The following is a 26736-nucleotide window of genomic DNA, read 5'->3' as shown; positions in this document are numbered from 1 at the left end:
AAATGAAGGAATAAATGAATAAAAGTGAACACTGCCTTGTCAAGGTTCTATCAACAATAACAGCTGAGATTGAACCATTAATAATGTATATCTGCAGTGGATTCTGCTTGGAGTTTCAGCTGAAATTGGTATTACAAAAACAAAGTGGATTTAAGACAGTTTTGCTGAAAAGTACAATGCCTGACTGACATTTACTTGTGAATGAACACACACATCCTTCTCTTGCGGAGACAAATGAGGGAGAATCATATATATCTAGTATTTCAGTGGCAGCTGGAAAATAATGTTTGCATACTCTGAGCAGTTCATTGTCCACTTATTGTATCTAAATTGTACCAAATCCTCCTAACAGTAACAAATAGCTATTATATAGTCCAAATAAATTATTATATATGATACATTCCTTTTGATTACATATTCAAAATAAACAATAATATTAGTTTAAAAGTGAATATTACTTTTGTCATTGCAAAGAAATTTGCATGGAATAAAATAGGGAATTTCTGACAGCATCAGAGATTTCACATATGATTATTATTTAATATTTGTACAGTGAATACGTATGTATAGTGATTGACTGACAGAAAAGAAGAGTGTACCTTCCCCAAAGAGCTTACAATCTCTGTCCCTCATCTGAAAGTTGAACTTTTCCCTTCATACTCTGGTGTATACCCCCTACTCTCAGTTAATGTCCTTTGGGTAACAGCAGCCCAAATAAGGTAGAGCAAAGTGAAAGACAGGATCAGGGACCTGGCTTCCCTCTGATGGTCAGTAACAGAACTGGCCAAACACAGAGTAAAAGTGAGGTTCTGACTGATGCCTCTGATTCTGCCCCAGACAGAATTTCTCCTTGGGCTCCAGCCAAAATTGAAACCCCCCAACTCAGACCTCTCCAGCACGCCCAAGGGAGCCCAAGACTGGACCTTACTCTAAAATAAACATAACATTTGATGGAAAAAGGGACGAGAGGCAACATAAAAGCAGAATATGTAAGAGAATCCATCTTGCATTGCCTGACTATTGTGTTCCTTAGCAGATTGATAGGACAACTTTCATTTAAAGAAACAGAATTATTGATACATACACCTCAGATTTAATACATAATAATTCTGATTACAGTGCCTGGGAACCAGGGCCGGCTCCAGGCACCAGCTTACCAAGCAGGTGCTTGGGGCGGCCACTTCGCAGAGGGGCGGCACGTCCAGCTGTTCGGCGGCAATTCGGCGGACAGTCCCTCACTCCTGCTCGGAGCGAAGGACCTCCCGCCGAATTGCCGCCGCAGATCGCGATCGCGGCTTTTTTTGTTTGTTTGTTTGTTTTGTTTTTGTTTGGCTGCTTGGGGTGGCCAAAACCCTGGAGCTGGCCCTGCTAGGAACTATGGTAATAGGCAGTACAGAAATCCTATAAGCCTACATGCGGGGAGAGAGATATAAATCCTTGTGTAATCAGTTTTGTATGCAAAAACAGTAGTATTTGATGATGGTTAGTAATGAAAAGTAAACAGAAGAAGAGCATTTTCTTGAACAGCAAAAAATTTGGAGCACTTGAGAATGAACTGCATTCAAAGCATTGGGAGCAGAACTGAAAAAAAAAAAACCCACCCTAAAACACTGGCATAGCTGGGAGGAGGTGTCAAGGCTCGGTAAGGCATACATGGAAGAAGAAGAAGAAGAGAATAGGGATGGAGATGCAGACCTGAGAGTTTTCAGTTTGAAGATATGAGAGAGAATGAGCCCATCCAGGGGGAAGCATAGACAGAGAAAAGGGAGGATTTATCAAATATTCCTATGAGTTAACTCTAAAAAAGTTGGAAGGAAAAAGAACCACTTGCCAACACCTGGTTGCAGGTGTAATTGGCTAGGTAGGAGAAGAAGGAAGAGTCCCACAAGGCTATGGACGAAAGGATCTTAAGATGGAGGGGCAGACTCACTATGTTAAAGGTAACAGAAATATCAAAGAGAATGAGCCTGAGAAGATGCCCTTAAATTTAGCAAGGAAGAGGTTGTAGGTTACTTTGACGATAGCAGTTTTGATTACATCAGTAGAATAGTTTTTTGATGGTATATTACAATAAAATTCAGTTATAAGCTGCCAATTTTTTTAACCACAGGCTACACCAAGAACTTCCCTGTAATACCTGTAAATCAAGAATGCATGTGCTAGCAGAGAGGAAGTGTGAAGGATCATGGGATTTATTCTTTTGTTTTTCCAAGTCCCATAGGAAGGAGGCAACATCAGATGCCAAACAAATGTACATTAGGGCATCTGCTGGAAATATTTAGACTTTGCTGCTGAAAAACATGCTGAGTATATTAATACTACTGGAGAGTGTTGAATTTCTGCACCCTAAGCAAGGAAAGAATTGGCCAAAGATCCTGGTAGGAAGGACAAGATAGTCCAGTGCTATCCAGCCATGGAAAAAATCATTTACTGGATTCTAGACAATTAGAAAGTCCAATACCATGTAGGTTCACAAAAGATACTGCTGAAATGTATCATCTCTGGTAGATTAACATTATGCAGAAAAAAGGCAAACTCCATTAAAGCAGGGAAGTCACCTGAACTGTCTCTTAAGCAGAAACTTAGTAAGAGGCTCCTGAGAGCCCCAGTAAGATCTCCAACACAACACTGCTAACACTTTAAATTTATGGAACAAAATAAAAGACACAAATGGTAAGACAACAATTTTTAAAACCCCCAACTCAATTGACCATATAGACAAAGTAAATATTAACGTGTCCAGACACGTTTAGTCTTCGGTTATAATGATGAATGTTTACTTAGTTTGACTAACATGTTACAGTACAAAATAGGTACAAATGTCACGAAAAAAATGTTCTGATACCCCAAATCATTGAGATACCTTTACAAGTTGGGATTGTTCCACTCCATGTGCCGTTGGTGGTACAGGTGCGAATTATGGAGCTGTTCAATTCCATTGTATAACCGGGTTGGCACATGTAGGTAACATTTTGTTCAACAACATAATCATCACCATATCTCAAGCCATTGGCTGGTACACCTGGGTCTCCACAACTGATTACTGAAAGTAAGGAGTTGAAGAACATGGTAAATCATTAATGTGACTATGTATCTGTGAAGAGAAAAAAGCACTGTCAAATTAATGATTTATTGCCAAAAATATAGCAAACGTTTATCTCCAGCTACATTAGGTAAACATATATATCACTTAATTCTCTACCTAACACAATATGTGGATACATACAGCAGCTACATTTTAGGGGAAAATTAGTACACCTGTTCAAAGTGCAAAAAATGGATTATTTTAATAACTTAAATGTCAGGATTAGAAAATGGCAGTTAGAAATCAAAGACACTAAAAAGGAGTAGGTAGATGAGGAAAAGCAGATTGTTTCGCCAAGGTCCACACAGTGTGAAAGTCACTCATCTGGATCTCCTTAAAGATTATACAGACATTTCTCAAATAAAGAAGGGAATGACTGCAATGAGGAGGAAAAAACCCCCAAAAGTTTAACCTCTGGCAATAAGGGACCTGCAACAGACTGAGGAAGAGTATCCATCCTCCTGTTCCATGAAAATCAGAAAAAAAGTTTCCCTGATCCAGAACTTTGAAAGTAAACACTTAATGAGAATGCCAATTTACCATTGACAAGGAGGAAATAGAGGCTGAAAGAATAGGACCAGCTTGTGATGTATTTCTTTCACAGAAAATAAAACAAGGACACAATCATCCTTACAAATAACAGATATGTCTTAAAAACAACCACCCAGAAATCAAACACTCCCCCACCAGCTCCTAATTAAGGAACAGGAAGGGAAGAACATAAAGAAACAGTTGGTGGGAAGATGGGCACAGCAGAGCAGTCTAATAGTCTCTGTGCTGTTGAGGAGGATGAAAGCTTTGGGGAAGAAGAACATCAAACTGGAGCGGAGGGAAACAATCCCATATTTGGGATTGTCCTTCCAGATGATGTCATGGTATCCTCTCGCACTGAGAATACCTCTCCATGGGAGGGAACAGGGCCGGCTCCAGGGTTTTGGCCGCCCCAAGCAGCCAAAACCAAAACCAAAAAAAAAAAAGCCGTGATCGCGATGTAAAAAAAGCCGCGATCGCGATCTGCGGTGGCAATTCGGCGGGAGGTCCTTCACTCCCAGGCGGAGTGAGGGACCGTCCGCCGAATTGCCGCCGAATACCTGGAACTGCCGCCCCTGTCCGGAACGGCCACCCCAAGCACCTGCTTGAGAAGCTGGTGCCTGGAGCCGGCCCTGGGAGGGAACCCCATTTCTTAGGAAAAGACAAGTAATAGTAATGGGGGATTTGATCATTAGAAATATAGAGAGCTGTGTTTGTGATGACTAAGAGAACCACATGGTGAATTCCGTGCTGGGTGCGAAGGTTGTGGATCTCTCGAGACATCTAGACACGTGTATGTGTAGTGCTGGGGAGAAGTTGGTGGTTGTGATACATACAGATACCAATGGCATAGGGAAAGATGGGAGAGAGGTCCTGGAAGTCAAATATAGGCTACTAGAAATTGAAATCCAGAAACTCCATGGTAGCATTCTCTGAAATGATCCCAGCTCCCCGTGCAGTGCCAGTTAGACAGGGAGAACTGGAGGGTCTCAATGCATGGATGAGATGACTGTGTAGGGAGGAGGGGTTTAGGTTTATTAGGAACTAGGAAACCTTTTGGGAAAGGAGGAGCCTATCCAGGAAGGATAGGCTCCACCTAAATCAAAATGGAACCAGACTGCTGGCATGTAATATTAAAAAGGTTGTAGAGGAGTTTTTAAACTAAGGGCTGGGGGAAAGCCAACAGGTACAGAAGAGCACATGGTTCAGACACAGACATCCCTTATGGGATGATCTACAAACAGGGATTCTCTATATCCTAGTAAGGAGGAGAGGATAGAAGGTCATGAAGTACAGATAAGAACTGAAGAGAAACAGCCAAATGAAAGAATCCCAGGCAATTACATCACATACTGGCAGGCAACTAAAAAGTGAGAAATTTTATAAGTGCTTGCATACAAATTCTAGAAGTCTAAATACTAAGATGGATGAACTTGAGTGCTTGGTATTAAATGAGGATATTAATATAATAGGCATCACAGAAACTTGGTGGAATGATGATAATCAATGGGACACGGTAATACCAGGATACAAAATATATAGGAATAAAAGAGCAGGTCATGTTGTAAAAAATCTTAAATGAATCAAACTGTACCATAAAATATCTACGGATAGAAATTCCATGCTAGAATAATAAGAATATAGCATTAGGAATATACTACTGACCACCTGACCAGGATGGTGATTGTGAAATGCTCCAGGAGATTAAAGCATAAATATAGAAAATGTATTAATCATGGGGGAGTTCAATTATCCCCATATTAACTGGGTACATGTCACCTCAGGATAGAATGCAGAGATAAAGTTTCTTGACACTACAAATGATTGCTTCTTGGAGAAGCTAGTCCTGGAACCAACAAAGGGAGAGGCAATAATTGGTTTAGTCCTAAATGGAGCACAAGATCTGGTCCAAGAGGTGAATATAGCTAAACCACTTGGGAGTAGTGACTGTAATATAATTAAATTAATATACTTGGGGGGTGGGAGGAAAGAAACACCAACGAAGTCAACCACAGTAGCATTTAACTTCAGAAAGGGAAACTATCCAAAAATGACGATGCAAGTAAAATGGAAATTAAAAGGTACAGTCACAAAAGTGAAATGCATGGAAGCTGCATGGAAACTTTTTTTAAAACACTGTACTAGAGGCTCAAATTAAATATATACCCTACATTAAAACAAAGATAGTAAGAGGACCAAAAAAGTGCCATCATGGCTAGAGAACAATGTAAAAGAAATGGTTAGAGGCAAAAAGACATCCTTTAAATATGGGAAGCTAAATCCTACTGAGGAAAATAGAAAGGAGTATAAACTCGGGCAAGTCAAGCATAACAGTATAATTTGGCAGTCAAAAAAGGAATTTGAAGAGCAACTAGCCAAAGACTCAAAAAGCTAACAGGAAAAAAACAAAAACAAAACAAAAAACGCTACATCAGAAGCAGGAAGCCTGCCCAACAATCAGTGGGGCCACTGGAAGATCGAGGGAGAATTCATGGAAGGAGAGGCTAAATGAAATCTTTGCATTGGTCTTCACTGCAGAGGATGTGAGGGAGATTCCCACAGCTGAGCCATTCTTTTTAGCTGACAAATCTGGGGAACTGTGAACAAACTGAGAAATTAAACAGTAATAAGTCACCAGAACCAGATGGTATTCACCCAATAATTCTGAAGAAACTCAAATGTGAAACTGCAAAACTACTAACTGTGGTATGTAACCTATCATTTAAATCAGCTTCTGTACCAGATGACTGGAGGTGACACCATTTTTTTTAAAAAATTTTTTAATGTGACACCAGTTTAAAAAAAATAAAAAATAAAAAATAAAGGCTCCAGGGGTGATACTGGCAATTACAGGCTAGTAAGTCTAACTTCAGCACCAGGCAAATTGGTTGAAACTATAGTAAAGAACAGAATTATCAGACATATAGATGAACAAGATTTGTTGGGGAAGAGTCAACACATCTTTTGTAAAGGGAAATCATGCCTCACCAATCTATTATTATTCTTTGAGGGGGTCAACAAACATGCACAAGGATGATCAAGTGGATATAGTGTACTTGGTTTTTCAGAAAGCCTTTGTCAAGATCCCTCACCAAAGGCTCTTTAGCAAAGTAAGAAGTCATGGGATAAGACTGAAAGTCCTCTCATGGATCACAGAGGCAGGAAGAATGGAGCTGTAATGTAGTTCTAGCACTTACAAATAGGTGCCAAAAATCAGTTTCAGTTCCTGTGAGGTCTTACTGGTGAGGTTAGCCTATCATTCATGACTTCCAAGGAGAGGATTCTGTGAATCTGTCTCTCTCTCTCGATGAGAGAGAGAGAGAGAGAGAGAGAATGGAAAAGTGCTGAAAAGTGCTTAATAGGCAGCAGATTTAAAACAAACAAAAGGAAGTATTTTTTCACACATCTCACAGTCAACCTGTGGAACTCCTTGCCAGAGGATGTTCGTGAAGGCCAAGACTATAACAGGATTAAAAAAAGAACTAGATAAGTTCATGGAGGATAGGTCCATCAATGGCTACTAGCCAGTATGGACAGGGATGGTGTCCCTAGCCTCTGTTTGCCAGAAGATGGGAATGGGCAATGGGATGGATCACTTGATGATTACCTGTTCCATTCATTCCCTTTGGGGCACCTCGCATTGGCCACTGTCGGAAGACAGGATACTGGGCTAGATTGACCTTTGGTCTGACCCAGTATGGCCGTTCTAATGTTCTAAAAGGACAAGCACAGGCCAGTGTGGAGTGAGGTTAAATCAAACAATCTGAAGAATGCTTGGTTTTGTTATCTGAACCTATAATACTAAAACAATATGCCACAAATTCAGGGAAAGCAAACAAGTTTTTCATGAACTCATATATTGTCTTGCAAAAACTGTCAACTGCTGCAGTTTCTTTTCTGAAACTGTGGTCAGTTAATACATTGTAGATACCCATTGATAACACCATTAAAATAAATTGATGTCACAAGTACTGTATGTATAATCTTCAAAGGTCAGGCAATCACACTTGAACACTACAACAGAAACACTTGAAAAGTTATAGATTGCAATCACTGAGCAGGAAATATAGTGTAAGAAGTTACAGAAGATTTCAAATGTCAAACAAAATATTGAAATGCATACCACAAACATATTATGCAACCTCTTAGAATACTTATAAATAATAAACAAAATGGCAGCTAAAACAATTATAAAGTAATAAGAAAGAAACACTATTCCACAGCTTGCTTTTTTCTTTTGTAAAAACGATGAACCATATAGAGATGGATAAAAAAGTCTTATACATTTGTAAATGAAAATTAGTTTTTTCATGGCAAAGCAAGTAGCGATTGTATTTTATTCCTGTTTCACAAAGAAAACATGCTCAGCAAGTGACAAGCACATTATCACATGAGCAGATGCATCACACAAAACACACACAAAAACGAACACTAACACCACAAAATATGAAACAAGAAAATACCTTTCTACCATTAGAGGAAAGTTTAAGTGGGCAGAATATATGAATATACAATTGCCTTAAAATGTAATACTAGTGAGTATGTTTTAACTCATCTTTCTTCAAACATTTTATTCTTCATATTACACTTACATAATATTTTCATGGTTGAATGTACTTTGTTATGTAAATTACCAAGAGTTTCTGAAGTGTTGTGAGGGAAAGTAAAGCTGGCAGTTAATACCTAAATTCTATATTATTGTATTTACAAGAATGAAGAATTTAATTAAAAACACTAAAGCAATATCTAACAGGCCATAGTTATGGTTAAACATGAAGACTATTCACCGAAGATTAATCTTACTTGTGCAGTTTGGCAAGGATCCAGACCATGTTCCATTGGCAGTACACTGTCTCACAGAAGATCCAGAAAGTATGTATCCTTCCATACAGGAATAAATTACTGAATTAGAAAATGTTGTGCCATCTATACGAAATACTTTCCCATTAGCGGTTGTTCCTGGATTACCACATTGCACAGCTATAAAATAAAATGTTAAATGTATAAGATGTTAAAATGTTAAATTACCAGTAAAATAATGCTCCTGCTGCCAGCATGTTTAAAAGATAGGAGTCTTTGTTAAAGCTGAAGATTTAGCTTTCAAATCCTGTGGACAATGTGTGATGGGGATGGTTTATTACATTTATATATACCAAAATTTATTTTTATCTTTTCCCTTGGAGAATAATACCTAGGAAATTACACTTAAAAAGCCTATGTTAAAAGAAAGTTATTTAGGTTGCAAAATCAAGCACAGGAAAGCTAAAAAATGCCAGATTTACGGTTACCCCTACAACCTCAATTTGGTCCACTTGTGAGAATGCATTATGATACCATCTTTAATTACATGATCACAAACTAATTTTTTTCCCCACCGTACTGTGCCTCGTTCAATGCACAGGATGGAGGCTAAAAAGGAAGAATTAACATTGCACAAGCAACTATAAATCTAGAATTTCCTAACTTTCCAGTGCATGGCTTTTCACCTAAATATCATTCTTTAATAAATATAATATAATATAATATAAACAAACAAAACTAAGACAACAGCAGTCTTTATTCCGTATACATACCTCCAAGAGGATTTCTAAGTTAAATGAATAATGAAGCATCTTAGATATCTTGAAATGTAAAATAATATGATGGCAATCCAGTTTGATAGTAGAGAAGGAAGAAAGCTCAGTTTGGGTGATCATGTCCCCCTACAGCTTATAAGATATGTATTTATTTATTTATTACTTTGTATCAGAGTTGCATCTGTTCATCAAGAAGAATATTAAAAGTGGGTTTGACCACACCGCACCTAAGGCTGGTGTTGTCCAGGCTTGCCGGAGGAAGGCAGCAGTGCTTTATGGTGGGGTGGGAGAGGGAACAAGGTCAGAAAATGCTGCAAAAAGGTTGGTGATGGGTAGAAGGCTTTAAAGGTGAAAGCCCTGGTGTTGGAAACCCCTTTCTCCACGCAGCAGGGGGCTTGCACCAGGAGGTAGCGATGAACTCGAGTAGATGCCACTGGCGCTATGAAGCCGTGGCATATGAGGTTCATGGTGGTAGCATGAAGATCCTTGGCTCCGGGCACATGGCTGAGCTATGAAGAGAGTTAAGAGTTCTTCCATTTTCAGGACCCGGAATGCTGGTCAACGATATGGCTCATCAAGAAGGGGCGGGTGTTGCAGTACATGGCATTGGCAACCCATTTGCAGGAGTCCTCGATGATCCTTGCATGGTGCAAGGGGCAACCGAGTTCATTTGGAAGGATGGGGGTTCACCTAACAGACTTGGGGGCGTGACATGTTGTTTGGCTGCTATACAAGAGGCAATTGGAAGATGTCTGGGAACCTGACTGGGTTTGTGGGGGAGGCAGCCCAGCTAATTACTGGTACCTCCTTGTGGTGGATATCCAGTGCAGGTACTCCATATGGAAGGCATCCAGTGACTAGATAAATGGCCTGGTAAATGACTTAAAAAGGAGGTGCTGGTTAAAGGAACGGAATGGTAAGGGGTTTGTAGCACCTATGGTTGGAACGGCAGGGAGCCAATACCCCTTTCTTATAGCCCACCTTATCCCTCCTCCGAGGGGGCTGGATAGTAAGGACCTGGATGGAAAAAGAGGGGGAGCTGGTGGAAGCCCCCAGGTAATTATGGAATAAACAGGAGGTTACCTGCACTGTACACTGATATCTGCCAGGTAGTCCCAAACATCTAATAATAAAGTTGCGACCTGATTAAATCCATACCAAGTGTGTCCTGTCCTTCTTTGGGTATAGCCGGACAATGTTAATTAAGCTGTCTCCTTCAAAATGAAATGACTATCTCTTAAAGACAGAGCAATCCATAATAATAAAGTGGATAATAAGAGAAAAGAGGCTCTTAAATTTTCCTCTGCTATTCAGGAAGCTTTTTTTCTCAAAAAGGGTCTGTTGGGAATTACTTCTTATTTGTGGAATCAAGATTACTGAAGTACCATAAATGATTCTCAATAAATATCTGGTTAGGTCTTGTTTTTATGGTAATACATCTTGCTTCACAATTCTAGAGTGATTCATTTTAAGTAACTTAGTTTGGGTTTTTCATTTTCTAATAGTGAGCAAGATATATTAATCAGTAAACAAAATTTATAGTTTAATCATTTATGACATATTATATGTAGTATAATGAAATTCTACAAATAATTGAATTTCTCCTTCCACTGCTATTCATATCTACAATAGATGTAACTAAGGATGAAGCAACCAGGAAAGCATTTGTCAAAGGAAAAAAACAATATTAAAAAGGTGAGGTCTACAGTGCTTACCTATTTTTTCCTCCTAGGAGGTACAAACTGGTGGAAGGAGTAGGGGAGAGAGAAAGTAATGGTTGTCTCAAAGGCTAAGAATTTATCATCTCTAATTACTGATTTGAACTGTACCCAGGCAACCAAAAGCCATTACTATCTTATAGCTGTTTCAGTCTCTGTGTGAAAAGATTTGTGGTCTCAAGCTAGTACCCAATGGACAAGTATCTGCATCACAAGAACTTACAGCAGAAATGGCATGATTCAACAAGCATGGAAAGTGAGCCATTGTCTCAGTGCTAGATGTTGTCTTTCCAGGGCAAAATAGAGGTAATACAGGTACACTTGTAAGCAGATACGGAGAAGACTACTCTTCCACTGCCTGTACTCTGTCTGTCCTGTGGCTAAATCAAGCAGTTTAACCTCCAGGGATTTCACTCTGACACCTTTCATTGACATTACTTTCATTTTAAAGATATATACATAAAATGTATTTTCCTTTTGTGATTTACCTTTACACTCTGGCTGTCTTCCTGTCCAGGTTCCATTTCCCAAACATGTTCTTTCTTCTGACCCATGAAGGATATAACCAATCTCACAGTTGAAACGTACAGTACTTTTAATTTTAAAATCACTGTCTTCTCTAGAACCATGACCTGGGATTCCTGGATCCCCACAAGAACCAGCAGTGTCACCTAGAATTTTAATACAAAGATTTTCACATGAATATAATATTTGATACACTATATTACTATATCAGTATTGTAGGACTATTTTACAGCTACTGACTTGAACTATAAGACCCAGATTTTTAAAGGTATTTAGGTATTGCTTCCCATTGTTTCCCTTTTGAAAGTTAGATTGGGCTCTTAAATCAGTTAGGCATTGCAACACTGAGCAAAGCAAAGCCTAAATACTTTTAAAAATCTGGGTCCAGGCCCTTTACTTGGCTTTTCAAATGATTTGGTAGCTACCAAAGATACCTTTGTAACCAAGATTTAACTGAAGTGTAAACAGCACACAGAAATTATATGTTTCTCAGGTAACTGGCCAAGCTTGTGAAGGCCTTACACTCAAATTGATGGCTTTTCCATGTTTGCATTTATACATGTATGTAATATGATAACTTTTGAATGCTGCATCCAATCAATTCCAGAATTTCCAGGAATGTTCTAGGCATTAATGGCCAGAATCCTATTGATTTGCAGGGAAATCGGGGGGGAGGAAAAGGGGGAAAGTGGAGGACAAATGGAGCCCCCGCTACATTATTAGCATAACCAAAGCTTCAAGTACCTCTGCAATATTCTATGGATCAAACAACAGGTTTATGGCACCAATTAACTCTTTTCAGCACTACTAGGGTGACCAGATGTCCCGATTGTATAGGGACAGTCCCAATTTTGGGGTCTTTTTCTTATATAGGCTCCTATTACCCTCCACCCCCATCCTGATTTTTCACACTTGCTGTCTGGTCACCCTAAGCACTACAGAACAATACCCCTGCTTATCCTCCAAGTGGAGTTCAACATGTTGACACCTGACTGATTTAACTCCCAGACAGAAAGAATAATGGAGGGACAGATTTGGGGGCATAAAGTAAAAGGGGGTCATGCACACAGCCCCTGGCATGGGAAAGACTGGGGTAATCCTGGTATGGGGTCAGTGGCCAAGAGGGGCAAAGAACCCCTAGCATAAGAGAGAAGGTGGCAATCAGAAAATAGGGGACTGACAGAGCCCCTGAAATCCGCGGGACAGTGGGAAATGGGGAGGAGGGGGCAATACAGATTCACACAGAGACCCTGCCATGGCGGAGGATAGGGAACATGGAGGAGGAATGGGGGCACAAAACCCACAGTGGCAGGGAAATTGGAAGACCCTTTCCATGCTTATTGAATCCTGACATTTCTGCCCTGGGTCCAGGTGAAATGAGGGACACAGAGAACTCCTGTCATGGGGGGGTGGGGAGAATGGGGGACCTTAGAATGGGAGAAGGGAGGCTACACAGAGCCCCTGGCCTGGGGAGAAAGGTGGGAATGGGGGAGAAGGGTATGGGGCAAACACAACCCCTGTGAAAGAGGGAAATTGGTGTACCCTGGTATAGAGGAGGGATTGGGGAATATGGAGGGAAAGAGGGAAATAGGGGCAAACACAGAGACCCTCCATGAGGCTAGAATGTGAGAACCCTTGAATGGAGAGATGTGGTAATGACGAGGCACACACAATTCCTGGTGGGGGGATTCAGAAACCTAGAGAATGGAAGTCATGAAAGAAAGTGGGAATGGGAGTGCACACAAAGCCATTGGCATGTGGGGGTAATGGGGGACCCTGGGTTAGGTAAGTGGGGGGCACACAGAACCACTGGCAGGGAAGAGACTGGGGGACTTGCAGGGAATCCCTGAAATAGAGGGGGATGAGGGGATGGCATAGGAGGAGCTTGTGGGAGGGATATGGAGAGATGCAAAGACCTATGGTGTGTGCAAAAAGCTCAGCCTTCCCAAGCTACAAAGTGCTTGTCCCCCCTAGTTTACACCATTTTATGTTACACTAGGACTCACCTGAGCTAAATGGCTAATGATTTTGTATTAGGGTTTAGTTCCACAGCTTATTGTGAGAACCATAAAAATTGCCATGGTTCTTCATTCAGAATACTTATTCTGAGATGTTCCGAGGTCACTGATTTATAGATGAATTTCCTGTTCAATCAAGTTCCTTGTAACACATGTTTTCTAATGGTACTGGAGTGCATACTTCACATTTTAATGTTATCACTGGAGTGGCAACATTACTGCCATTGTACGTGAGCTTTAGTCAGCATTTTTCTCAACACCAACTATTTGTCATGGTTTTTAGCTACTTCCAGCTGAAAGACAGTATGCTAAATAAAATCTCATTTCAGCTGACACGCTATTTATGTTTTACAAAGTAGATGGTGGGGAAAAGTTAACAGTTTTGCCATTTCTAATACATAGAGCAAAATAAATGTTTTGCAAACAATTCGTGGCCAAGATTTTTTGAAATAAAAGTCTAAAATCCATATTTAGGACCCTAAATAAGTGTCATGATTGGGGGTGAGGGTAGAGCTCCCAGCAGTTCCCAGTGTAACCAGTAACTTATTCGGATGTCTAAATACAGACTTAGGACCATAATTACAAGTTCCTATTTCTGAAAAACCTGGCCACTGTCCTTTTTGATAAATATCTTTGAATTAGTTTTGGACAAAAGCACAGTTGACTACACAGATAACCAAATTTAACTCTGGCCTCAGCTGGTATAAATTGGCATTCAATTCTTCAACGAATTCGGTGGACCTATACTGGTTTACAGCAGCTGAGGTTTTGGCCCAAAGACATAAAGCACATAGATTTGGTGACATTTTTTACAAATAATAAAATGTACAGTCTCTTGCACTAACAAGGATCTAAAGGGTAAATACATGGCAGTGCTAAAATGTATTTATAAATGGGGTAAATAAAATTCTCTCTCTCTATAATAACCCGTGTAGGTATTTATCTGAACTTAAATATCAGAGTCATAAGGACATGCTGTTATCTGTGGGAAACAGTGAGAACCCAGGGCACTCACATTTGACCAATGAATGACAGATCCCTGGCACGTATGGACTCAGTGGAGTTTACGAATAACTGGAGCATCACAGGTGGGGGGTTAGTGACAGAGAGACAGCCCTTGCCAACCATCCCCATCAGCACAGCAGGGTGCTGAATGCAGACCAGAACTAGCAGAGGTATTTTACCTATTTCCTCTCTTCACCAACAGAAACATCTTTTGAGTTGAGTAGTGAGGGAGCGTGAGATGGGAAGCATTGGATTATTTTGTTTTGTGATTTATGGAGAATTGTATAATATATGAGCAATTTAATAATAATAATAATAATAATAAGTAGTAGTAGTAGTAGTAGTAGTAGTAGTACTCATTCTAGTTCAGGTGGCTACGTAAATCAAGGGCTGGTCTGTGGGTTTAACCCATTCAGTATTTTGCATCCCATGTTTATCTTCCTTTGCCTGCCACAAACTCAGGAAAAAACAGCAGAATTGGGCATCTGTTAACAGTAGTGCATCTCTAGAAGGATGGGGTTTGGGTTCTGAGGTTGTTTTTTTTTAGGGACATAGATTTTACCCATAACACAAAAAGAGGTAGAATTTGGTCCAGAGAAAAGTAAAATGAAGTTAAACAGTATTGAACTGACCCCTCATTTCTGAAAACCTTCCAACATGGTAATGTAGTACCCTACGTTTCCACTGCGAATAGGAAACGTAGGGTAGTGGTGGTCAGAGATTCTCTGCTGAGGGGGACGGAGGCGCCCATCTGTCGCCCTGACATTTCATCTCGGGAGGTATGCTGCCTGCCGGGAGCCCGTATCGGAAATGTTACGGAGGCATTGTCGAGGATTATCCAGCCCTCTGACTACTACCCCATGCTACTCATCCATGTGGGCACAAATGATACTGCGCAGTGTGACACTGAGTGTGATCAAGAGTGACTACAGGGCTCTGGGAGTACGGGTGAAGGAGTTTGGAGCGCAGGTGGTATTCTCTTCGATTCTTCAATTCTTCCTGTCAAAGGTAGGGGCCCGGGCAGAGACAGATGCATCATGGAGGTGAATGCCTGGCTGCAAAGATGGTGTCGCCAGGAGGGCTTTGGCTTCCTCGACCACGGGATGCTATTCGAGGAAGGACTGCTAGGCAGAGATGGCGTTCACCTTTCAAGGAGGGGAAAGACTCTATTTGGACACAGACTGGCTAACCTAGTGAGGAGGGCTTTAAACTAGGTTCGACGGGGAAAGGTGAGCAAAGCCCACAGGTAAGTAGGGAACATGGAGACCTGGGAGATGGGTCGGAAACAAGAGGGAGTGTGGGCTATACTGGCAGAGAGAAAGGAGGGTCAGGACAAAACTGGGAGGCAAGATCAAACCAGTATCTTAGATGCCTATATACAAATGCGAGAAGTATGGGTAATAAGCAGGAAGAACTGTACGTGCTAATAAATAAATACAACTATGACATTGTTGGCATCACTGAAACTTGGTGGGATAATACACATGATTGGAATGTTGGTGTGGATGGGTACAGCTTGCTCAGGAAGGATAGACGGGGGAAAAGGGAGGAGGTGTTGCCTTTATATATTAAAAATGTACACACTTGGACTGAGGTGGAGATGGACATAGGAGACGGAAGTGTTGAGAGTCTCTGGGTTAGGCTAAAAGGGGTAAAAAACAAGGGTGCTGTCATGCTAGGCGTCTACTACAGGCCACCTAACCAGGTAGAAGAGGTGGATGAGGCTTTTTTTAAACAACTAACAAAATCATCCAAAGCCCAAGATTTGGTGGTGATGGGGGACTTCAATTATCCAAATATATGTTGGGAAAATAACACAGCGGGGCACAGACTATCCAACAAATTCTTGGACTGCATTGCAGACAACTTTTTATTTCAGAAGGTTGAAAAAGCTACTAGGGGGGAAGCTGTTCTAGACTTGATTTTAACAAATAGGGAGGAACTCGTTGAGAATTTGAAAGTAGAAGGCAGCTTGGGTGAAAGTGATCATGAAATCATAGAGTTTGCAATTCTAAGGAAGGATAGAAGGGAGAACAGCAAAATAGAGACAATGGATTTCAGGAAGGCGGATTTTGGTAAGCTCAGAGAGCTGATAGGTAAGGGAATCAAGACTGAGGGGAAAAACAACTGAGGAGAGTTGGCAGTTTTTCAAAGGGACACTATTAAGGGCCCAAAAGCAAGCTATTCCGCTGGTTAGGAAAGATAGAAAATGTGGCAAAAGTCCACCTTGGCTTAACCACGAGATCTTGCATGATCTAAAAAATAAAAAGGAGTCATATAAAAAATGGAAACTAGGACAGATTACAAAGGATGAATATAGGCAAACAACACAGGAATGCAGGGGCAAGATTAGAAAGGCAAAGGCACAAAATGAGCTCAAACTAGCTACAGGAATAAAGGGAAACAAGAAGAATTTTATCAATACATTAGAAGCAAGAGGAAGACCAAAGACAGGGTAGGCCCACTGCTCAGTGAAGAGGAAGAAACAGTAACAGGAAACTTGGAAATGGCATAGATGCTTAATGACTTCTTTGTTTCTGTCTTCACCGAGAAGTCTGAAGGAATGCCTAACATAGTGAATGCTAATGGGAAGGGGGTAGGTTTAGCAGATAAAATTAAAAAAGAACAAGTTAAAAATCACTTAGAAAAGTTAGATGCCTGCAAGACACCAGGGCCTGATGAAATGCATCCTAGAATACTCAAGGAGCTCATAGAGGAGGTATCTGAGCCTCTAGCTATTATCTTTGGAAAATCATGGGAGACAGGAGAGATTCCAGAAGACTGGAAAAGGGCAAATATAGTGCCATCTATAAAAAGGAAAATAAAAATAACCCAGGAAACTACAGACCAGTTAGTTTAACGTCTGTGCCAGGGAAGATAATGGAGCAAGTAATTAAGGAAATCATCTGCAAACACTTGAAAGTGGTAAGGTGATAGGGAATAGCCAGCATGGATTTGTAAAGAACAAATCGTGTCAAACCAATCTGATAGCTTTCTTTGATAGGATAACGAGACTTGTGGATAAGGTAGAAGCTGTGGATGTGGTATACCTAGACTTTAGTAAGGCATTTGATACAGTCTCGCATGATATTCTTATCGATAAACTAGGCAAATACAATTTAGATGGGGCTACTATAAGGTGGGTGCATAACTGGTTGGATAACCATACTCAGAGAGTTGTTATTAATGGTTCCCAATCCTGCTGGAAAGGCATAACAAGTGGGGTTCTGCAGGGGTCTGTTTTGGGACCGGCTCTGTTCAATATCTTCATTAACGACTTAGATATTGGCATAGAAAGTACGCTTATTAAGTTTGCAGATGATACCAAACTGGGAGGGATTGCAACTGCTTTGGAGGACAGGATCATAATTCAAAATGATCTGGACAAATTGGAGAAATGGTCTGAGTTAAACAGGATGAAGTTTAACAAAGACAAATGCAAAGTGCTCCACTTAGGAAGAAAAAATCAGTTTCACACATACAGAATGGGAAGAGACTGTCTAGGAAGGAGTACGGCAGAAAGGGATCTAGGGGTTATAGTGGACCACAAGCTAAATATGAGTCAACAGTGTGATGCTGTTGCAAAAAAAGCAAATATGATTCTGGGATGTATTAACAGGTGTGTTGTGAGCAAGACACGAGAAGTCATTCTTCCGCTCTACTCTGCTCTGGTTAAGCCTCAGCTGGAGTATTTTGTCCAGTTCTGGGCACCGCATTTCAAGAAAGATGTGGAGAAATTGGAGAGTGTCCAGAGAAGAGCAACAAGAATGATTAAAGGTCTTGAGAACATGACCTATGAAGGAAGGCTGAAAGAATTGGGTTTGTTTAGTTTGGAAAAGAGAAGACTGAGAGGGGACATGATAGCAGTTTTCAGGTATCTAAAAGGGTGTCATAAGGAGGAGGGAGAAAACTTGTTCACCTTAGCCTCTAAGGATAGAACAAAAGCAATGGGCTTAAACTGCAGCAAGGGAGGTCTAGGTTGGACATTAGGAAAAATTCCTAACTGTCAGGGTGGTTAAACACTGGAATAAATTGGCTAGAGAGGTTGTGGAATCTCCATCTCTGGAGATATTTAAGTGTAGGTTAGATAAATGTCTATCAGGGATGGTCTAGACAGTATTTGGTCCTGCCATGCATGCAGGGGACTGGACTCGATGACCTCTCGAGGTCCCTTCCAGTCCTAGAATCTATGAATCTATGAATTATTAGAATGTGATGTTTCTGCACATGTGGGAAAAAATGCACAGGACCCTATCTATTCTAATTCATTGGTGTTTACTAGCATTAGAAAATTTCCTCATGCGTATGAGTGAACGAGCTAGTTGTAGATATGATAGCCAAAATGTTTCACATTTGTACCCCTAAATTTAGGTATCAAAATCTTTCTAGGGCACCTACATTTATTTATTTAGATTCCCATGACCCCAATCATTAGAGTATTTGAGGAGCTAGATTTTCAAAGATGGTGAATATCCACAACTCCCCAAACCCAAAATACAGTCAAGACAATGGAGGTTCTGAACATTCAGGATTTCCAAAATCCAAGCCGCTTATTGAGGTGATTAACTTAAGACATCAAGTTTGAACATTTTGGTCACTACGTTTTATGCATTACACCAAAAGTGCCCTAGGTAAAGTGTTTAGGGTCATAACTTTGGATACATCCCCTACATTTTGTCCATCTTGTCTATTTAGATTGCAAAACATTCAGGGCAGGGAGTGTCTATTACTCTGTATTTGTGCAATGCCCAGCACAATGATCCCCATTCTCAACCAGTTCCTAGGTACTACCACTACTACTATTACTGCTACTTTTATTGTGATTGAAGTAAAAAAGGGCTTTGTGCCTTACAAAAGTGTGTCATACCTTTTCCTTATAAATTAACCCCATTATGCACTCTGATCTGCCGTCTTTTTGTTACTAATATACAGATTTAAATCTATTTGTTAAAAAATGTCTAGGAATGATTACCGTGACCATCCAGGGGAGGTTAATCACAGTCCAGCTTGATGGAATGTTATAGTGGACTAGCAAAAAGACCATCTATTAGTGACTATTTTTATCATAAAATGACAGTGGTAATGGCTCCAATAGTGTTATATAGACAATAATTATGTTGACCTCCTAATTGCAGGGATTCAACGATGATTTTCTCGGTCTACATGCAGATACTTTCTGCCCCCACATCTGGACCAAATTTTCTGCTGGCATAACTCCATTGATGTCCCTAGAGTTACACCAGAACTACACCATCGGAGAATTTGGCTTTCCATTTTTATTGAAGGTGTCCATGGCCAGACAACTTATTTAAATGCATGACAGTGACTTTGCTCATGTAACAGTAATTTTGAGTTTCTGCGAGTTCCATAATAACTCTGCTCTCTCCAGATGACGTGTGTGATTCCTGAAAGGTATTTATCAAAAAACATCAGATGATGTCAATGGGACACCTCAACTCCTACTAGCTCTAGATCTGAAGAATAATTTAAAATGCAGATGGCCAGGCAGCAGACTGCTTCAGGAAACACATGAAAAACCTATGTGAATTCCTGCCTACGTGTAAAAAGGGCTGTGAATGCGCTCACTTTTTGTCTCTTTTTGTATGGCTTTGTAATATGCTCCATGAAACAACCTAGGCACCAGGTCCTAGTTTGTTTATGTATGTATGTATGTATGTATTTATTTATGAAACATCAAATTAAAGTTATAGACAATATTACTGAAAAATAATGACTCCACATAATTTCAGGTTGCCAGAGCTAGTGGTGTTTATATATATATAAGTGGGTGACATTATTAAGGTTCTACACCAAATCTAAGTTTTGCTCAATGTGACCCACATTTGAATCTCTGCAAATGCAGAAGTATATAGAGGTTTCTCTTATAGAATTTGGCTTTATTTTTTTCCTAGATGCTGATTTAACCTCTGAGCTTCCTCACAGTATGTGTGTGTGTGAGAGAGAGAGAGAGAGAGAGAGAACATCTTAATTAATTTTTTTAATTGTATATATTTATTCATTTACACTATTTTGAAGTACTTATCTCAATTATCAAATGTAATATCAGCAGAGTTGTGAAAAAAACTATTGTTTTGTATTCACTAAAATTTATGTGAATATTTTTTACAGTTTAATTCTGTGTGTGTCTGCACCCTGCTCTGTAGATATTTTTAAGTTTGGAGTTTTGTTTAAATCCAGAAACTCAAAGACAAATTCTGTTGATATATATATATATATATATATATATATATATATATATATATATATATATATACAGACACACCCCTACTGGTTTTAAAAACTAGGTTTGGCGAATCCAAATCTGAATTTCAAATGTATAAATAGATTCAAATTCCATGCTGTTTTTCACATGATGAGCAGTTCTAATCATCATATGCAATAGGAACCTGAACCTGCTTCCATTGAAGTCAGTGGCAATACTCCAACTGATTTTTATGAGAATATACCCTGGGTGAAATTAGGTGAAAAACTATAAAAAATGAACAATCACACTTTATGTTGGTAAATGAAGATTTATGGAAGAAGAGGAACTGATGGAGCAGGATAATAACATCAGCGGGTGTGCTTAACCACATCTACCTGCTGGATGTCTTAAGAACAGGCTTAGCCCCTGAGTAAACCCTGACTCACTGCAAATAATAGTTATTTGACTTATCACATCAGTACTATGCTGGTTCAGGCAAAGTGAGCAAGCAATCTGACTTCAGGCATGACATGCCCATTTTCTTTGTGGTCAGGCCTCTTTTTGGATCTTAACAGCAAGATCTTCATCTAAAATTATTATTTTAATTATAATTATTTATCATTTCTATTGTAGTAATACTAGAGATCCCAGCTGAAATTAGGGCCCCATTGTGCTAGGTGCTGTACAAATGTATATTAACCGAGTGACTAAAATGAAGAATTTACAGTCTAAATAAACCAAAGAAATAAAAGGTGGGAAAAAAGAAATATTATTAAAAAGCCAAAGGCTATTTTGAATGATATCAAATTTGACCGTAAGATTAGGATGGGAGCAGAATCTAGGATGTCAGACTTGCACATAATTTTCTGTGTAGGCAGAACTCAGGAGAGAATACGGCCTATGGCTTCTTCCTAGGTCCTGAACATTAAAATAGCTATGTTCTTATAATCAAAGCAATATAGATCTGAAAATGCTCCAAGATGAAAATATTGATTGCTGTAACTTATGTGATGGAAGTATGATGTTGCCAAGAGAAAAAATAAACTCCTGTATTTATTGAGAAGTAAAACTTAGTGAAGATGAGAAATGGGCTTGAAGTACAACCTGAGATCTAAAAGGCCCTTAACTCTGTGTATGTCTCAGATATGTACTTCTCAGTTGGCCTCTTTAGGTGTACTGGACCAAACCAAAAGCCTGCATTGTAGCACTCCTCGGCTTTGCTATGTTCAACATGAGGATCTCAATTTTTGTGATTTGGGCCCATTTCCATTCAAGATGATTCACTAGTTACCATGCAAAACCAAAACAACAACATCCCATGCTTGAAATTAGTTAGAGCACTTGGGGCTTTACTGAAAGGGCAGATGCAAAACATATTTTAGACTTAACTTGAGGCCTGTGAGCTCAAATGACGAGTCATTTTTCAAGTTATATAAAATTGAAATCATTATCTTGAGGAAATAATGGTGCAGGAGCTCTCCCTCTGGAAACCAATATTCTTATCATCAATGTGCATATAATAAAAATACACATGTTCAAAACCAAATGGTCACTTGTCCCATCCCATTGAGTGTGTCATTTCCCTTCATATTAAATGTTATTAACAAAGTTCAGTTTTCCCACTGGATTATCTTGTACAAATAATTTTACTTATTTTTATGGCACTTCCACAAACATCATATTTTTAATGGATATGTTTAATCTTTTATTTGTTTTTCAAATAATAAAAAAAGCAAATAGGCTTCCACAAAAACCTATGGAAATTTTAAATGTTTTCAAGACCACATTCACATACTTCAAAAGTGGTACCTGAGCAATGAGGCAGAGATCCACTCCAATGTCCATTTAATTGACATGTGCGAGATGATTGGCCTAATAGTGATCGCCTTCCTGTGCAGGTATAATGAACAGTAGACCCAAATGTATACTTCTCTCCAGACAGGATCGCATTAGGAGGAATGCCAGGATGGCCACAGTCAATCACTACAATACATAATTATTGAAGATAAAAAAATATTATAATCACCGATCAAACTTCTTACATTTACCATTAGAATTCCCATATTTTATACATACATCTTGTGAAGACGCTGGATTCTTTAATGTTAATTTATTAAATATGAATAATATATCAAGAACCAAATTCTGACAGATGCTGTGAAACAGATGTCTCTTGAAGGGTCATGTGTACATTATCCAAAATTAATGATAATGTACTTCTAATATTCCTGCTGAGTTGAGCCTTAAGGTACAGGCATTTAGTGTAATTAAATATATATACCCTAGATGTATATATATATATAAATTACACAAGATGCCTGTACCTTAGGGCTGGTCTCCGCAGAACTATATCTATATATATAAACCTTGAGCTTCTATCTCCTAATTTCCTGATATGTGTTTATGGAGACCAGGAATTGGGCCCAAATATTTTGCAATATAAAGACCATATTTTGCCTTTAAGGCTATGGCCTGTCTTAGGGGCAATGCGGAGTCCCAAGGGTAGCTTGTGAAGCAATTATGCCTGAGCTAGGTACAATTCCTCTGTGAGCTCTCACTGCACCTGGGAATTGAAAAGAATGGACCATCCTTTGACGGCTTCACCTTTTCCACCTCCTCTCCCCACCCTACTTTCTCTGAAGCAATGTCTCTCCCTGGGAGCTAGGGATCAGGGCCTTAGAAAAGCCAATTTACACATAAGCAGTTTTCCTTTCAGGCTGAATTAGCTTTTTATTAAGATTGACTCAGAAGCTTTTAACCTTACACCTTTAGGGTGTGTGCTGCGTGGAGTGCAGACAGTGGTACCTGAACAATGTTCAACTTCATATACAACACTGGTAGCAAACTCTAACTGCAACAGTGCAGAAAAAATAACAGGAGTGCAGAAAAGGAGATGTAAGCTGATATTGTGTAATTACACTGAAGAAAGCAAAGAGAGAATTCCATAATAAGTAATGCTGATTACTTTTTTCTTTTACTTGTCTCTTAAACACACCTATAACAAAATCTTGTAAGAAGCATTTGTAGAAATTGGTCAAAAATAGTATTTTACAAGGTTCTGCATTTTAAATCCTGGTAAAGCCATTGAAATTGTTTCAGAAATCTAATATGTATTAGAAAGTTTTATAAAATAATGGGAAAGTTATCATGGTTAGCCCAACAGGCATCTATTTCATAAGAATAAAATAAAGAGAAAAAAGGCCTTATGCACTACTCTGTAGAACAGTAGACAGGTGGATTATGTATGTCAAGGAAATGAAGGTTTGCCCTGCAGTGCTGAAAAGAAATAAAACATCAGTTGGAATTTGAAATTGGGAACATTTTCAAGTAAGGTTTAATTGCTCTTATATTTATCTATCAGAGAAAAAAAAAACGTTGTTAAGTTTAAGGGTACATATCAGTGACTTGAAAGTAAAAATCCTTACAAGAGCATGTAGTTATTTAAAAGCAACCATTAAAAACCCAGAGAATTCAGAGCGAAGGTTGAACTTTGAAGGAGACCAAACATTTGCACTTATGAAAATGCTCAGTGGTAAGGCATCCAAATCACCTTATTTCTGTCCCCATAACGATTCTAGCTTTGCATCTCTCCCTCCTTGTTCTTTTACCCTTACTTTGTGTGATGCGTTAATGTCTGATCAAAGACATTTTTTCTAAGTGCTTCATGAAGACTATGGCTTATAGCTGTAAATATCTTGATAATAGAATAGCCACTGTACTGATTTAATTGCCACTTCCACCCTCCCATCTTCCCGTCATCATCTTCTTCCATAAGGGCTCGAAGATAGGTATTCAGTCTATGGTTGTGGACATATTAGATTTGAAGACGACTGCAAGGTTCTTAGCATTTAAATTGTGCATAACAGAGCATTGGTTGAATACATACTGTACATGACTTGATGCTGTGTGAAGATCGTCATTCACTAACCTTAGCTCTTTTTATTATAGCATTATAATTTAATGATCTCAGTCTTGGAGTTTTTCATTTATAGATACACTCAGTCTGTGTTTAATCACATTTGTATAATAGTTGGCATGTGTTTTCTGCAAAGCGATGAGCATTCTGGCCTTGATCCAGCAAATCATTTAAGCATGTGCTTAACTTTTGTCCCTTGACTGCTATGTGAAAATTAAGCATGTGCTCATGTGCTTTCTGGATAAGAATGCTCAGCACTCTGCAAGTTCGAGTCCCTAATGAAAAGAGGGAAAGACTGCCATTAGTATGCTATTTTTAATCAAACAACTATCACATGAATTCTGTCTGCGGATTATGCCTGGCTGTAAAGAAGGTCAAATTGGAAGATGATTAAGAGTAAGGCATTTTAATAATGTAGTTATTGATGAGATGAAACTGCTTATTATGAATGGATAAGATTCTTTTAGAGTCCCTGGTTTTCTTTTTCCCTCAGGGCATAGCTATGGAGACAGAGCTAAGATTATGTCAGTGCCTTACCTGTGCATTTTCATGGTTTCATATGTTTGGCTTTCCTTTACATTTAACCTTAACTCTGACATTTTTGCATTTCTAATGGCTGTTTTTGACAACTACACCATTCCAGTAATGTTTTTCTGCTTCAATTACTCATAGGGACTGCAAACTTTAATGCCAGTTTAACAAATGAGAGTTGTAAAATAACTACAAACTATATAAAAGATAAGGAAGACTCCTGGAATGAAGATCATTTATAAAAAAAAAAAAAAAAAAAAACCTGGAAGAATTAAAAACTGAGAACTGTTGAGAGAAAATGGGAAGAGAAAAATCCTGCCTAAAGGATAAATAATAAATGCAGAATTTGTCCACACTCTTCCAGAAATGTTGCCAAAATGCCTGGGTTAACAACTCTTTATCTTGTTTTCTCTCTCAACCTGATGTCTCATACAAGAGAGAAAGCCTAGTCCAAAAACAAGTCTTTGTAAAGGGACCTACAAAAAGGATTGAGGAAAAGAATCTCCCTGTACAACTCAAGGGCTTGTTGTTGAAAACCTTGCAGCTCTTATGTGGCTTCCAGTACAACTTTAGAGGTCCAGTGTCATTATTTATTGCTATGAAAGTTCCATGTAGTCAGTGCATCCATGTAGCTGCACACCTACTGGATACACCCCTGCTCCCAAACACCTCTTCTACTGATGCACAGTACTCCCAAGGATTATTCTTCTATGATATGCCAAAGAAGTGGAGTTTTTTTGCATGGCCTCTCCACAGATAACACTTTCATACACCATGTATAACAGACCTGGGATACCTCTGCTGCCTTTGAGGCCTTATATAGTTATCACACATTTAAAAACCTATGTATATAGGATCTCTCTGTCTAATTTCTACCATCATCATCTAACTGAGTGCCCACATAGAGAGACAGAAGAGACAGATATACTATTTACAGCAAAATCAGTGTAAAACATCATAAAATATATGGCCCATTTTTCTTTATCTTACAGAAAAATACACATTATCTACTTACTAATACATTCAGGTAGTGGCTTATCCCAGTGACCATTTGGTTGACAGACTAAAACTGAAGATCCAAATAAAAAATGTCCAGGATTGCAGTCATAAAACACCACTGTTCCATAGGTGAAATTTCCATGTTCTATTTTACTTTCTCGTATGGAATTTGCAGGGATTCCAGGATCAGAACAGTTGACCACTAAAAAAAGTGATACATTTGAAACTCATTTTTAGATTACACATGTATAATATATTGTTTTATAAATAAATTTGTGATAGCTTTATTACTGAGGTCTGGATGCACAAAAGGATTTAGGCACCTAAGTCCATTAGGCACCTAAGTCCCAGTATTGGGATCATTATGATGTGCAAATATCCCATCAAACCACGCAAGGAACCTGAATTCACTTGGTGCCTAAGTTTCCAGAGTAAAAGTTTCTTTGGCACCTACACATCCATCTCTGGTCATGTGCAATGCTTCTTCACTCTAGGCATCAGGATGCTAGATTCTCCCATTTAAACCCTAGAGTGATTCACAAACCAGGACAAGACGGGCATTTGGCCTAATAAGTCATATGCAGGGCATAATCCAGTAGGCATGCTCAGAAGCTGTTTAACAGATTG

At 39.2% G+C, this 26736-nt stretch overlaps 1 protein-coding gene across 3 annotated transcripts in view; it reads right to left on the bottom strand.

Moving 5' to 3' along the window:
* Positions 1 to 26736, bottom strand: part of CSMD3 (CUB and Sushi multiple domains 3) — a 1171353-nt gene that overhangs the window by 52672 nt on the left and 1091945 nt on the right. For all 3 annotated transcript variants that reach the window (XM_065399724.1, XM_065399725.1, XM_065399726.1), the window contains 5 exons: positions 26126 to 26311; positions 22473 to 22646; positions 11399 to 11581; positions 8420 to 8596; positions 2864 to 3043 (listed from right to left, as the gene is read on the bottom strand). In XM_065399724.1, the coding sequence (XP_065255796.1) occupies positions 2864 to 3043; positions 8420 to 8596; positions 11399 to 11581; positions 22473 to 22646; positions 26126 to 26311 (900 nt within the window). The remainder of the gene's footprint in view (positions 1 to 2863; positions 3044 to 8419; positions 8597 to 11398; positions 11582 to 22472; positions 22647 to 26125; positions 26312 to 26736) is intronic.

Source organism: Emys orbicularis, chromosome 2, assembly GCF_028017835.1.
Source record: "Emys orbicularis isolate rEmyOrb1 chromosome 2, rEmyOrb1.hap1, whole genome shotgun sequence".
Lineage (NCBI taxonomy): Eukaryota > Metazoa > Chordata > Testudines > Emydidae > Emys > Emys orbicularis.
Note: the sequence above shows the minus strand (reverse complement) of the source record. Positions and strands in the feature narration are given on the sequence as shown.